We start from the raw sequence: 14,568 nt of genomic DNA on the forward strand, positions 1-14,568 counted from the left end.
CAGTCCTATACACGACCCAACTGGGTGCTTTTTTAGACATTTTTGAAAGATTAGACTGTATTTTACACATTTTTAGAGTATTCAAACAGGCATTTGACCTCTACATCCATCCATCCATCCATTTTCTTCCGCTTTATCCGGGGCCGGGTCGCGGGGGCAGCAGTCTCAGCAGAGATGCCCAAACTTCCCGATCCACACACACCTCCTCCAGCTGTTCTGACCCCGAGGCGACACCAGGCCAGCTCAGAGACATAGTCCCACCACCGTGTCCTGGGCCGTCCACGAGGCCTTGTCACAGTAGGACAGTGAAGCAGCAGCGACTCTACTCCGAGCTCCTCACCCGATCTCGAAGCGTGTGCCCGGACACCCTGCGAAGGAAACTCATTTCGGCCGCTTGTATTCGCGATCTTGTCCTTTCGGTCATGACCCAGATCTCATGACCATAGGTGAGGGTGGGAACGAAGATCGACTCAGCTCCCTCTTCACCACGACAGACCGATACAGCGACCGCATCACTGCTGACGCCGCACCGATCCGTCTGTCCATCTCACGCTCCATCCGTCCCTCACTCGTGAACAAGACCCCGAGATACTTGAACTCCTCCACTTGAGGCAAGGACTCCCCACCGACCTGTAGAGGGGAAACCACCTTTTTCCGGGCATTTGACCTCTGATTTCTCTAATATTATCAAATATTCAAAATCATTCAGAACATCCTGAGGGCCAGAGCTTCTATGCTGGAGGGCCGGACTTGGCCCTCGGGCCTGACGTTTCCGACCCCTGCTATATATGATCTATAATCTTACAGGAAAAAAAAAGTTTTATTTTCAAAATATATAATGGGAGGCTCAACTTACCTCCAGGTCATGGGTCGAAAACCTTTGACTTTTGCTCCACGACATTTAAAAGATAAAAAAACATTATTATTACAACTATTTCTATAAAGGCTCAAAGTCTTTGGTTCATTGAAAAACAAACACGACCTGTTCCTCATTAATTCATTTTATTTACCATTTTTCATGAGTGAAAAACATTTTATCTTAAAATGAAAAACTAAACACAAAAACACGATCATAAAAAGGAGCGACGGGAGAGCCTGGAGAGCCTGGAGAGCGCCCCCTGGAGGCCGGGAGGAGGTGGTCACTGGGGCTCCATGGGCTCTGTCTGAGGGAACTCCAGTTTGTCGCAGTGCGTGAGCTTCAGGGCCAAGTGAGGGGCCACCTCGTTCGGGTCTGTGAACAACGCCGCCGGGACGCCCTGGAGGAAACCACACGACAAAGCACACCATAAACCACACAATAAAACACACAATAAACCACACAACAAGTCACACCATAAATCACACAACAAACCACACGACAAATCACACGACAAACACACGACAAATTACACACAGGGCGTCTGCAGAGTTGGACAAGTCAAATTTAAGATTTTTTAAGACCTTTTTAAGACACAAAATCTCAAAAATAAGACCTGTTTTTGAACAATTTATAAATGGACTGTAAAGAAAATCACTGTCACAAAAATCCAAGTGTCAAACTGTTGTTTCTGATTTCACAGTGGGATTTACAAATGTAAGAACTTCATTTTTCACATTAGGCATTTTAACAACATTCAAGTCTTAACCTCTTAACTCCCGCCTGAACCGAGAGGATCTTTTTCCTCACGTCATCAGATTTTTTTTCCATTATTTTTTTGTTGGGTATTCAACTCATTTTTGTAACTTTTTTGTAAATTTTTTATCACATTTTTTGTCATTTTTATGTCATTTTTTGTCAAATTTTGATCACATTTTTGTAATTTTTTTGTCATGTTTTCATTAGGGATGGCCGATATATCGGCGCCGCCGATATTATCGGCCGATATTTGTCCTTTTTTCCAATATCGGTATCGGTCCGATATGGGAAAATATCGGCCGATATTTTTTTTTTCTTTGAATTATTTACTACACCGTAATGTCATAGCGCACCTGAAAGCAGCAGCAGTGTAGACGGGCTGCACTGACCAGACTGGGGCAACAATTTATTAAAATTATCTCAAATAAACAGTGGCTCCTAAAAATAAAGAACCTCCAGCATAAATTCACACGTCTCCAAAAGAAAATATGTTTTTACTAAGTTTAAACAAAGTGGAGCGGACACTTGGACACCACAGAGATGCAGAGCCACAAGTTGCTGCTGCAACAAAATGGACTAAAACTGCCTCCATGGACATGATTCTGAGTCAGGATTAACAGGAATCATTTTCTGATGGATTATTTGTCGCTACATCTGAGGTGAGTTTTGCAAAAGTTTCTCCGTCCTGACGCCAGATTTATAACTTTGTTTGTTAGCGTTAGCATAGCTTCTAACAGGCTAAAGGCTACGACACGTAAACATGACCTTTCTGTCATCATGTAGGTCTAACTACAGTGATGATAATGTCTGTATTCACTGTATACACTTTTGTCATGTTAATGTCCTGTGAAAACGAGGCGTTATGTCATGTCGCATTTTCGCGCATATTTAATTAGACGCATTTGCGATCGTTCGCGCATTTATCATTGAAAACAAAGCAGATCAAAGCTCATGCTAATCTTGTAAATCTACTGTTTGCTTTTTGCCAGCTCTAAACCAACTCTAAATATTCAGTCTGGCCTCATAAGTTCATATAAGGTGCTGTTAAAGTGACATTATGATATTTCCAATTCCAAAGCTTCATACAGAGCTGTGTGTCCTTTATCAGATTTGTTTAAAGTTAAAACATGTAGCTTAAACAACATGGTAGGCTACATATTTTAATAAAAAATGCAATAAATAGTAGCCTAGCATATTCCCAGTGTCAGTGTTTCCCATTAATAGAGGACATGGGTGAAAGTATAATAATAAGTAGGTCTGAGTAAATATTTAGCCAAAAACAAAATTACATTTCACTCCAACATTGCAATTGGTCTTTTTAATATTTTTCTAATAAAAAGGATTGTTTCATCCTGGTGTGTGAGACGTGTCCCAGGCATAAGACATTCCAATAATGGAACAATTTACAAACTTTACCACATTTGAGTAAGCCTTTCTATTGATTTTTAACGTTGAAATAAAGATCGGCAAATATCGGATATCGGCCACACCAGTGAGGCAAATATCGGATATCGGTATCGGCAGAAAATTTTCATATCGGACCATCCCTAGTTTTCATACATTTGTCATTTTTTTTTGTTACATTTTTGTCATTTTTTTGGTCATTTTTTGTCAATTTCTAGTGACATTTTTGCCACTTTTCCATCAATTTTTCGTCACTTTTTTGTCACATTTCCATCATTGTTTTTGTCTCAGTTTTGTTGCTATTTTCACAGCATTTCCCAGAAGCTTTTGGATTGGGGTAAAGCCAAACAGTAGAAAATGTGCTCGGTTCAGGTGGGAGTTAAGGGGTTAACAACCTCATCCCATAATAAGAATATTGAGATGAATAATTACTCACAATTATCGACTGAATGAAAGAAAACAACAGATATGTAGTTTCTGTATTTAAATGCTTTGTAACACTTGAGCTGGTAAAACATTCACGGTTTCTAAAAATAAAAGCAGCTTTTCCACTCGTTTGCAAAGAACAAAACACTGTCAACTTTACAGCTAATTCATGATCATAATTATTTTAATGATATTATTATTAGGCCAGAATCTAGTCTGGGTTTTGTGTTTTCTAAACTTGTTTGTCAGATGTTTTGATGAACAAAGTGAGAAACGTGTTTCTAAAGTAACAGGACTTTCTCTTTCCTTCTGTCCCTGAGCAGAGGAGCGTTCGCTTTGTGTTTCCCAACATTTGGACAAACTTTATTGTGAATGATGCCGTTCATGACCTTGAGTTGGATATTTACAGTGAAGGATTTTCTCCACGTTGTTTCATATTGGACGTATCTTTCCCCCGACAGCAGCATTACGGATCCATCAGCCACACCTCGCTCATGTTCTGGATCCTAAACTCTGCTGACTTCAGTGGTTTGTTTGGGAGGATAAAGCTCTGAAGGAGAGTCCTTCTGCCTCGCTCCACTATCGCTGAGTTTACGTTGTTTGTGGAGGATAAAGCTCTGAAGGAGAGTCCTTCTGCCTCGCTCCACTATCGCTGAGTTTATGTTGTTTGTGGAGGATGAAGCTCTGAAGGAGAGTCCTTCTGCCTCGCTCCATTATCGCTGAGTTTATGTTGTTTGTGGAGGATGAAGCTCTGAAGGAGAGTCCTTCTGCCTCGCTCCACTATCGCTGAGTTTATGTTGTTTGTGGAGGATGAAGCTCTGAAGGAGAGTCCTTCTGCCTCGCTCGACTATCGCTGAGTTTACGTTGTTTGTGGAGGATGAAGCTCTGAAGGAGAGTCCTTCTGCCTCCACTATCGCTGAGTTTACGTTGTTTGTGGAGGATGAAGCTCTGAAGGAGAGTCCTTCTGCCTCCACTATCGCTGAGTTTACGTTGTTTGTGGAGGATGAAGCTCTGAAGGAGAGTCCTTCTGCCTCGCTCGACTATCGCTGAGTTTATGTTGTTTGTGGAGGATGAAGCTCTGAAGGAGAGTCCTTCTGCCTCGCTCGACTATCGCTGAGTTTACGTTGTTTGTGGCGGCGGCCAGAGCGTCAGCGTCGCTTCGCCCTCTCGGACCATGAGCGGCACCGGCGGCTCCTCATCGCTGCTTCTGTCACTTTATTTGTTGACTTTTTTCAACTCAATTGTGCACAAATAATTGGGTCGTTGAACGTTCATTTTTCAGACCAGTTTACCCTGGATTTAAGACCAAATAGGCCGAATTTTAGACTTTTTACGACCGCGCGGACACCCTGCACACGACAAACCCCACAACGTGAGTCAGGACAGAAAAACGACTGGAGCCACTGACGCTCTTGATCACCTAACGTCTTTAACCTGCACATGTTTTAGACAAGTGTGTCTCGTGCACATTTTGTCCCGTTTTGCTTTACCCAAATCTAAAATCTTCTTGGATAAACCCTCAAAAAAGGACCAAAACCTGCCCAAAATTAAATTAAAATCAGGGCCGGCCATAGCTAATTTAGCGCCCTAAGAGAGATTGAACTTTGCCCCCCCTCCTCCCACCCCTCTAAAAAAAACAGAGGAGTATGAGGTTCAAACATTAAAGCGCAATTCGGTGCCAACTCCAGCAGATGGCGCCCTAGGATACCAAACATGTCAGTGTTAGTGAATGAATAAGCTGGGAAAGACCAGGGGGACGCAGGGGAGTCACTTCCTGGATTAAATCTCAGAGAATAAACATCGTAGAGAGTTTGGGCTGAGTTTACTCTGACGGACTTAAAACTAAAACGTTAGAAGGAAAGTGTTTAAAAATCTAAACTCATCTAAACACGTACCTTAAGGTCCTCCATCCTGTTCTCTCTCATGCTGAACTCTCGCAACATGAAGTTCTTTCCGGCCTGTAATCACACACAGACGGGTTAGTGCTGATTCTCCCGGCGCCTCAGTCCCTTTAGTCCCTTTAAGTCTCTTTAACCCCTTTAGTCCCTTTAGTCCAGGGGTGGCGAAGACGCGGCTCTTGGCCAATCAGAGTGCAGCTCTTTGCAAAATAATTGGTAAATATTTCCCATAAACTGTAACAGTCTTTGACCAAAAATCCACCCACAGTCCTGCAGACCCTGTTTCCATCTCTACATGAGTGAGAGTCTGTATCTCCCTCCTTTTCGAGGCGCCGTGCAGCCTCCAGTTTGGCTTTGCCCAAATCTAAAAGCTTCTTGAAAATAAGCGGCAAAATAGAAATGAAAACGAGATGTAAACAAACAAAAAGTTACAAAAACGCCAGAGAACACTTACAAGAAAGTGGCAAAAAAACTGGTCAAAAACGCAGAAAAAACTGGTCAAAAAAGCAGAAAAAACTGGTTGAAAAAGCAGAAAAAACTGGTTGAAAAAGCAGAAAAAACTGGTTGAAAAAGCAGAAAAAACTGGTCAAAAAAGCAGAAAAAAATGGTCAAAAACGCAGAAAAAACTGTCAAAAAAGCAGAAAAAACTGGTCAAAAAGGCAGAAAAAACGGGTCAAAAAAGCAGAAAAAATGGGTCAAAAAAGCAGAAAAAACGGGTCAAAAAAGCAGAAAAAACGGGTCAAAAAAGCAGAAAAAACGGGTCAAAAAAGCAGAAAATACTGGTTGAAAAAAGCAGAAAAAACTGGTCAAAAAAGCAGAAAAAAATTGTCAAAAAAGCAGAAAAAACTGGTCAAAAAAGCAGAAAAAAATAGTCAAAAAAGCAGAAAAAAATGGTCAAAAAAGCAGAAAAAACTGGTCAAAAAAGCAGAAAAAACTGGTCAAAAAAGCAGAAAAAAATTGTCAAAAAAGCAGAAAAAAATTGTCAAAAAAGCAGAAAAAACTGGTCAAAAAAGCAGAAAAAAATAGTCAAAAAAGCAGAAAAAAATGGTCAAAAAAGCAGAAAAAACTGGTCAAAAAAGCAGAAAAAACTGGTCAAAAAAGCAGAAAAAACTGGTCAAAAACGCAGAAAAAAATAGTCAAAAAAGCAACTAAAACCCAACAAAAAGCTGGAAAAATGCAACAAAAATGTGACATAAATAGAGCAAAGAAAGTGTCCCCGTGATAACGACGCAGTCTCGCTCACAGATGAGGCATTAAGGCTGAACTGAACTCTCCAGTCAAGAAGCTTTCAGATTTGGGGAAAGCTGAACATTATAGCGGGAGTTAAGAGGTTAAACAACAGGCAGGCCATTAAATCTAACACAATTATTGAACAAAACAAAAAAAGCCATAAAGTTATAGTTTATTGTGATTAAATATAACGGTCACATTATATTTGATCACAATAAACGACCGCCCCGGGATCTCGCTAATGATCGGTGCCTTTAGTCCCTTCAGTCTCTTCAGTCCCTTTAGCTCTGGAGTCTCTCACCTCGTGGTAAAGCCGCGTGTCGTTGACTCTGATGAGAACTCCGTCCACTCGCAGGAAGAACCGCATCAGCACAAAGAAGCTGGTGGGCATCACTCTCTGCCAAACCAGCCAAAGAAATGTGTGAGAAATCAAAATGAAAACCATCAGGCTCCATCTGCTCAGTCGTGCGGCTCGAACGCTTACGATTTTGACCCCGATGGTGGAGACTCCGTGGTCGTGCAGCTCGTCCTCGAACAGCAGCACCTCCTGGAAGAAGACGATCTGCTCGCGCACCTTCAGCCGGTCCAGGTCGATGCGCTCGTCCGTGAGCACTTCCTTCATGCGCTCGCCGTCTCCGATCAGCGTGCCCTTGTAGTCCGTGGTGTAGGTCCAGTCGTACGGACGCACCACCTCCTTCGAGTGCTCCGAGTCCGCCCTGCACACACAACTACCGTAAATTCTCTAATACTGGCCTGTATTCCATTAGCGACCGGGTCTCCGACAGAGGCCGGGTCTCCGACAGAGGCCGGGTCTCTGACAGAGGCCGGGTCTCTGACAGAGGCCGGGTCTCCGACAGAGGCCGGGTCTCTGACAGAGGCCGGGTCTCCGACAGAGGCCGGGTCTCTGACAGAGGCCGGGTCTCCGACAGAGGCCGGGTTCGCGGTTGGTGGAGGCAAATTAAAGCCAGTCTCTAAAACAGGCCGGGGCTTTTATTAGAAACTATATCGGTAGAAATATTCCCCATGTTAGGAATTTGTCTCATACTGGTGTAAATGAAAACTCACGTGCAGGAAGTAACAAACTGAACCCGGGCCGAGGGGGACGCTGCGGAGGAGCTGATCCCAGCGTAACTTTGACACAGATTTAGTCACTTTTCAAACCTCCTGTGACGATATTTGGAAACAGGGCAACAAATGTTTATGACCCTCGAGGGTTTTAATAAAGTCTCCATCGCGTCTTCAAAGCACGTCCAGCTGCTCCGTGTGCAGGTCAGTCCCACGCCTCAAAATAACTCCTCCCATCAGCGCGAGCGTCTCGTCTTCTCTCGGGTCAGTCTCATGATCGATCACAAACACAAACGCTCCGTCTAAACTCGCCTTTTACACGAGATAACAACAAATAATCCGGTCCGTGGTAAAAACGAAACAGAAACCTGCAGTGACACTGATGTCAAAGCTCCGCTAACAGCAACGAAACACTTCCTGTTGTCCCGACAAAATAAAAGGCGTCAATGTTCCAGCCGCTGGGAGAGGGTTTGAAATGTTCATTAATAACTGAACCTAATATTTTAGGTGCAAATGGACACAAATCTCGTTTTTCTTCATTTTCCTGGTCGTCCGTTTTGCTCAAATAGAAATAAAGGCCTGTCTCTAATTGTGGCCTGGTTCCTGGACCCCTTGAGTAAATAAAGGCCCCGGCCTATATTACAGCATTTACGGTACTTTAAACTTCATGGAATTCTCGAGTCCTGTTTTTAAAGTACATGTGGAGGAGTGACCACAAGAGGTGTAGGAACAACACACTGCGCTCCAAATGATTATGCAAATTGTATTTCAGTGTCAAAAAGGTTAAAAAAAAGAAAAGTTTTTCAATGAGAGATGAAGCGCCATCATCGTACTGATAAGAGATTTGTGGCTGATTCAGACACACACGGGTTTGTGCAGGTAAAGGCACAATGAGGACGGTTTCTGCCAGACAAACACATCAGATTAAAGGAATAGGCCACCGTTTTTACATACTGAGATATGTTCTTACCTAACCTTAGTCGAGTTAATATATCCCCGTCTGGTCTTTGTCCGTGCGCTCTGCCAGGCAAACGGAGCACATACGCAGCCTTTTTATCTGCTTATAAAATCGACATGTTACATTTCTGTGTAAATATACTTCGCATGAAAACACTTCACGTAACTTTATTTAAATAGGGAACACGTGGAAGAGCTTGGTAGCTTCTATCGTGAGCTTTTTTGGAGCTATGTGACATGTGGGAGAGGCTGCGTATGTGTGAGCGCACGGACAAAGACCAGACGGGGATATATTAACTCGGCTAAAGTGAGGTAAGAACATATCTCAGTATGTAAAAACGGTGGCCTATTCCTTTAAGAGAACAGCTGCTACAAAAGGTGGAGTTTCCCGAACATCAAGGTGCAGGACCCTCCAGAGCAGGGGTAGGCAACGTCGTCCGGCCCTCCAGCTTAAACCTCTGGCCCCCAAGATGAATTTGATAAATATTACTACAAATAAGAGATCAAATACCTGCTAAAGTCGGGGAGAGTGGGGGGAGATGCTTTGGTGGTTATTGTGTAAAAACTGTACCATATAAATACAAAATGTTACTATGTATGTAGATTCAAAAATCGCCTGGACCGCCTGAACTGAGCACATTTTGTCCAGTCTGGCTTTACCCAGATCTAAAAGCTTCTTGAAAAAAAAAAAAAGCATCAAAATGGTGTTGAAAAATGTGGATGAAAACAAAGAACGACAAAGATAAAGCGACAAAAAAATGCAAACAAAATAGCGAGTAAAACATGCTAGAAAGCAATAACGACAAAATGACAAAAGGGAGAGAAAAAAGTGACAAGAAAACAGGACAAAAAACCTACAAAAACACTTTAAAAATGTGTGGAGGGGGGTTAGAGGTTAAAAAAAACATGTATAATGTAAATGGCTTTTGCATGAAATGGTTCTTTGGGCTTCAATGGTCAGGTTCGGCCCTTGGTGATTTGACGATGATGAAAATCGGCCCTCCAGGACACAAACTTTTTAGGAACATGCTTCGTCAGAGCTGGGGAGGAGGAGTCTGTAAATCCTCCATAAATTCCCTTCGACCGTGGTCATTATGGTGAACGGGGAGGAGTGAGCAGGAGCTGTCCATTATTTTTTACAGTCTATGGGGAAAACACAATATTTTGTACGATATATGACAAATTAAGGTTTTATTTGGGTTATTTGGGCCGGTCATCCGAGGATAGCGTTGGGTCCCGACTTGGGAACCACTGATGTAAAACTCTGGCTTGACTTTAGGCTACAATGTTGAGGTTCGGCCCTTGGTTTTTTTGATGAAAATTGGCCCTCCTCAACGCAAACTTGCCGACCCCTGGAGTAGTGGATGGTTGGTGAATGGCCACCGTGTCCCAAAAAGACTGTGACGTCAGTAAGGAGGGGGCGGAGTCATGTTTTGGGCCAGAATCATGGGGAGAGAGCTGGTCGGCCCCTTTAGGATCCCTGAAGGTGTGAAAATGACCTCTTTCTGACTGACCACTTTCTTCTATGCTACAAAAATAAAGACGTGTTTTCCCGACAAAATCAACTTCATGAAGGAAAAAACGCACCATGTCAATCTAACAAATCTAAAAACATTTCACCTGCTCTGCTGCCACTCCTGGGCACAGGCCACTTTGACGCTGTCCGTCAGGTTGTTGACCCTCTTCAGGGCGTCGATGGCGTTGAATTCGATCCCGTAACCGTCCACATGCTGGATACGGAGGACGTTATCGCCGAACAACATCTCAGGGAGCGACGGCATGTTCATCTCCTCCGACAGGCTGCGCAGACACAAGCAAGTTCAGAACAGGAGAGTCTCTTAAGCCCTTAACTCCCACCTGAACCGAGCACATTTTCTCCAGTTTGGCTTTGCCCCAGTCCACCTTTTTCCCCTGGGAAAAAGGTGTGAAAACAGCAACAAAACTGAGACGAAAACAATGATGGAAATGTGACAAAAAAGTGAGAAAACATTTACAAAAAAGTGATGAAAAATTGATGAAAAAGTGGCAAAAATGTCACAAGAAATTGACGAAAAATTGACAAAAAAATGACAAAAATGTGACAAAATGTGACAAAAATGTGATTAAAAATTTGACTTTTTTTTATTTTATTGACAAAAAAATTACAAAAATGTGATAAAAATGCAACAAAAAAATGACAAAAATGTGACAAAAATGTGATTAAAAATTGACGAAAAAATGACAAAAATGTGACAAAATGTGACAAAAAATGACAAAAATGTGATAAAAATTCAACAAAAAAATGACAAAAATGTGACCAAAAAATGACAAAAAATTTTACAAAAATGTGATACAAATTTGACCAAAAATGACAAAAATTTGACCAAAAAAATTACAAAAATGTGACAAAAAAATTACAAAAATGTGACAAAAAAATGACAAAAAATTGATAAAAAATTGACGAATTTTTTTTCAAAAAATGTGACAAAATGTGTCAAAAAATGTGATAAAAATTTGACAAAAAAATGACAAAAAATGTGACAAAAAATGACCAAAAAAATGACAAAAAAGTTACAAAAATGAGTTGAATACCCAACAAAAAAATGATGGGGAAAACAATCTGATGACGTGAGGAAAAAGATCCTCTCGGTTCAGGCGGGAGTTAAGAGGTTGAAGGTGGATCAATGCAGTAAATGAAGTTTGTGAGCAGAACCAAACTGTGGAGGTACCGTTCGATGTCCTTGGACTTCATGATGTGGTTCTGAGCCGCCGTCACGGTCCACGGTCCGAAGGCGAAGTTCTGCCTGCTGCTCTGGAAGCCGCCGTGGGACAACATGATGCGGGAGCGCTCTGCTGGGGACGCGAACCCAAGACAAGTGTTAGCGCTCACCCCAGACACTTTCCAAAAGCTAAAACCCGGTGAGCGAATCTGCATCTAGTCATGACACTTTGACCTTATATGCACAAAAGCCAGACATTATAGTGATGTTATTTTCATGTACCCGGACTGGAACTGTACATGTTTATCTTCAATGTAAATAATATGTAAATAAAAAATAGTGGCTAAATCCGACTTCGAGGCTAATCCGCGCGTTTGTCTCCAGATTTAAATGCAAAGACTTGGGCCACACTTGACCACAAATGATGCGAAACAGAAACTACTCGGATGAATCAGAAATGTGGTGATTTATACCAAAGCCGAAGCTCGCACTCAGCCCAGCGCGAGCGCAGCAGCAGCCCGGGTCCAGAAGCCTCCGCGGCGGTGACGGTCCCCCTGGTCCCCCCGAGCTCAGCCCTGGTCCCCCCGGCGCAGAGCGGGCCTGGACGCTCACAGAGGCCGCAGATCGGTGCGTGTGTCCCGCCAGGAGCTCCACGAAAGACATGAACCAGCGACGATCGCGATGTTGGTGTTAGTGTTAGCAGCGGTCCGTCTGTGAAATGTGTCCGACACGAGTTTGGCATCGGCGAGAGTTCCGAGGAGCACAGCCAAAATATTAATTACTAACATGGAAATTCTCATATTTCCAAAGTATATGCAGAGATTAACTTTAACGTAAAATACAGGGAAATTATCTTGAAATTAATTATTGTCAGTATTTATTATTATTATTATTATTATTATTATTATTATTATTATTATTATTATTATTATTATGATAAATAATAATAATAGTTATTAATAATAAATAATAATAATAATAGTTATTATTGTTATTATTATGATTAATAATAATAATAGTTATTATTATTAATAATATTATTATTATGATAAATAATAATAATATTTATTAATAATAATAATAATAATAACTATTATTATTATTTATCATAATAATGATAATAATAATAATTATTATTATTTATTATTAATAACTATTATTATTATTTATCATAATAATAATATTATTTATAATAATAATAATAATAATAATAGTTATTAATAATAAATAATAATAATAATTATTATTATTATTATGATAAATAATAATAATAATAGTTATTATTAATATTATTATTATTATGATTAATAATAATAGTTATTATTATTATTATTATTATTATTATTATTAATAAATATTATTATTATTTATCATAATAATAATATTATTTATAATAATAAATAATAATAATAATAGTTATTATTATTATTATTATTATTCACTACAAAGTTTTTGTCACTTACAGATTTACATACGATGGAAGAACCAAACTAACTGTAAGAAAAATGAATGGTAACAGTGTTAATTTCGTCGACTAAAATATTTAGTCTTAATTTTAGTCAAAGTGATATTTTAGTCGACTAAAATTGGACTAAATAGAAATGAAAAGGAGAGACTAAAATCATCCAAACTTCTATTGAGCGTCTGAAAGAGCCTCAGATCATGTAAATCCTCTGTTAAAGAGGGGGTATTATGCTTTTTTCAGCCACATAGCACCAGTCTATATCACACTACAATGATGACGAAACCTTCTGTTGGTCTGTCAATGCAGTAAATTAGAATAACTGCCTTGTATAAAATTGCTCTTTCAAAATGGCGGTAGCAAATGACTTGAAATAGGCTTCTGTCTCTTTAAGCACCTCTGACCCTTTCCGACACGCCCCCTCCACACGCTGTCTGTGGCATCACAACAACATTCCGCTCGTTGTCTCAACAGTATTGAAACTACGATCGGTGCATTTTCATTTTTATTGTTGGAAAGGAGCTACTGTTTATCACTTTGGGAACAATGGCCACACAGGATATGATTTGGAGACGAACCTTCCACACCGGACGCTTGGAAGGGGCTCTTGCCTGAAAAATAACTGCTGTTTGGAGGCTCTCTCTTTGTAACTGCCCTATGGATCTCTAACTATACCCCCATGGACGACACCAGGATCTGCAGGAGCCCATACGATTCAAAAGACGGACATTATCTGTGCAGGTGGACAATGGTTTTTCGAGGTTACCCGTTAGCTTGTTATAATCGACTACAGCTCATTGTTGATGAAAAGTCTGCAATAAACCACACATGTGTAAAGCCAGGCTCATTGTGTGATCATCGTAAAGGCTGCTTCGAGTAGTTGCTGCTTTATTGACGTTATTTGTGCATAATATGCTGCCTGTTTTCAATGAATGTTGTGAAGGTGAAGGTTGTTAGCTTGTCGCGGCTAATAGTGCCTTAGCTCCGGGAGAAACCACTCGGCTACGACTCACTGTAGATGAAATGTGAGCAATAAACTACACAATCAACAAGCCAGGCTCCGTGTGTGATCATCATAAAGGCTGCTTCAAGCAGTTGCCTGTTTTAGTGACGTTTTCAATGCATAATATGCTGCTTGTATTCAGTGAATTTTCCCGTTAGCTTGTCGCGGCTAGCTTGTTAGCTCCGGGAGAAAACCACTCGGCTATGACCCATTGTAGATGAAATGTGAGCAATAAACTTCCAAATCAACAAGCCTGGCTCCGTGTGTGATCATTGTTAAACGGTTCTTTATGTGTGTGGTGGTTTTATTGACTTTATTTGTGCATATTTCTCGTTTTCACGTGATGACTCGAGGTTTAGCTTAGCATTAGCTTTCTCCGGAGGCTCTGGGCATCATCAAGGCCCAGCGCAGAACCAGACACTGAAATAAGTGTTCTTGTCACCGGTTTGAATCCTGGGTGTTTCGGTAACAGAAACACTGATGTGTGTCTTTGTAAAAGTCTGCTGTGGCTCCGGTTCACAACACATGAAGCTAATCCTCCATGATGACTCTGTTTACATCTTAGGGCTAGACACTGCGGGGAGGGGGTTCTGCTGAGGAGCAGTGGTTGGTTACTCGGCTGGTGACGAAAGGTCGGAGGCGTATCCTGGAGGTCGAGGGCGTTTCCTGAAGGAATCAGGCGTTTTATCCCTAAAATGGCCGCCATCAGAGTTTCTACAGATTACTCGAAAATACGTGAATGTGCCAAGGCAACACTTCAGGCATGGTTTTAATGAGGGAATGACTTAACATGATGTAAAGCTTGAAAA

General features: G+C 41.2%; 1 protein-coding gene across 2 annotated transcripts; it reads right to left on the reverse strand.

Moving 5' to 3' along the window:
* Positions 1-991: 991 nt before the first annotated feature.
* Positions 992-12,021, reverse strand: tiprl (TIP41, TOR signaling pathway regulator-like). 2 transcript variants are annotated; one of them, XM_079567029.1, is made up of 7 exons: positions 11,768-12,021; positions 11,304-11,424; positions 10,216-10,395; positions 7,058-7,289; positions 6,875-6,970; positions 5,341-5,403; positions 992-1,256 (listed from the first exon to the last, which is right to left on the reverse strand). In XM_079567029.1, exons 1-7 carry the CDS (start codon positions 11,955-11,957, stop codon positions 1,140-1,142), a joined length of 999 nt encoding a protein of 332 aa, XP_079423155.1. In that variant the 5' UTR covers positions 11,958-12,021; the 3' UTR covers positions 992-1,139. The 2 variants fall into 2 exon arrangements, with proteins under 2 accessions (XP_079423155.1, XP_079423154.1); XM_079567028.1 differs by having other exon boundaries at positions 11,304-11,427.
* Positions 12,022-14,568: the final 2,547 nt, after the last annotated feature.

Source organism: Gobius niger (assembly GCF_951799975.1).
Source record: "Gobius niger genome assembly, chromosome: 11".
Classification (NCBI taxonomy): domain Eukaryota; kingdom Metazoa; phylum Chordata; class Actinopteri; order Gobiiformes; family Gobiidae; genus Gobius; species Gobius niger.

Coding starts and splice junctions, on each gene's coding strand:
- tiprl (XM_079567028.1), bottom strand. CDS start 11,957: ATGTCTTTCGTGGAGCTCCTGGCGGGACACACGCACCGATCTGCGGCC. Junction 5,404..6,874: donor ACACGCGGCTTTACCACGAG/GTGAGAGACTCC, acceptor GTGTGATTACAG/GCCGGAAAGAACTTCATGTT. Junction 1,257..5,340: donor ACAGGATGGAGGACCTTAAG/GTACGTGTTTAG, acceptor GGTTTCCTCCAG/GGCGTCCCGGCGGCGTTGTT.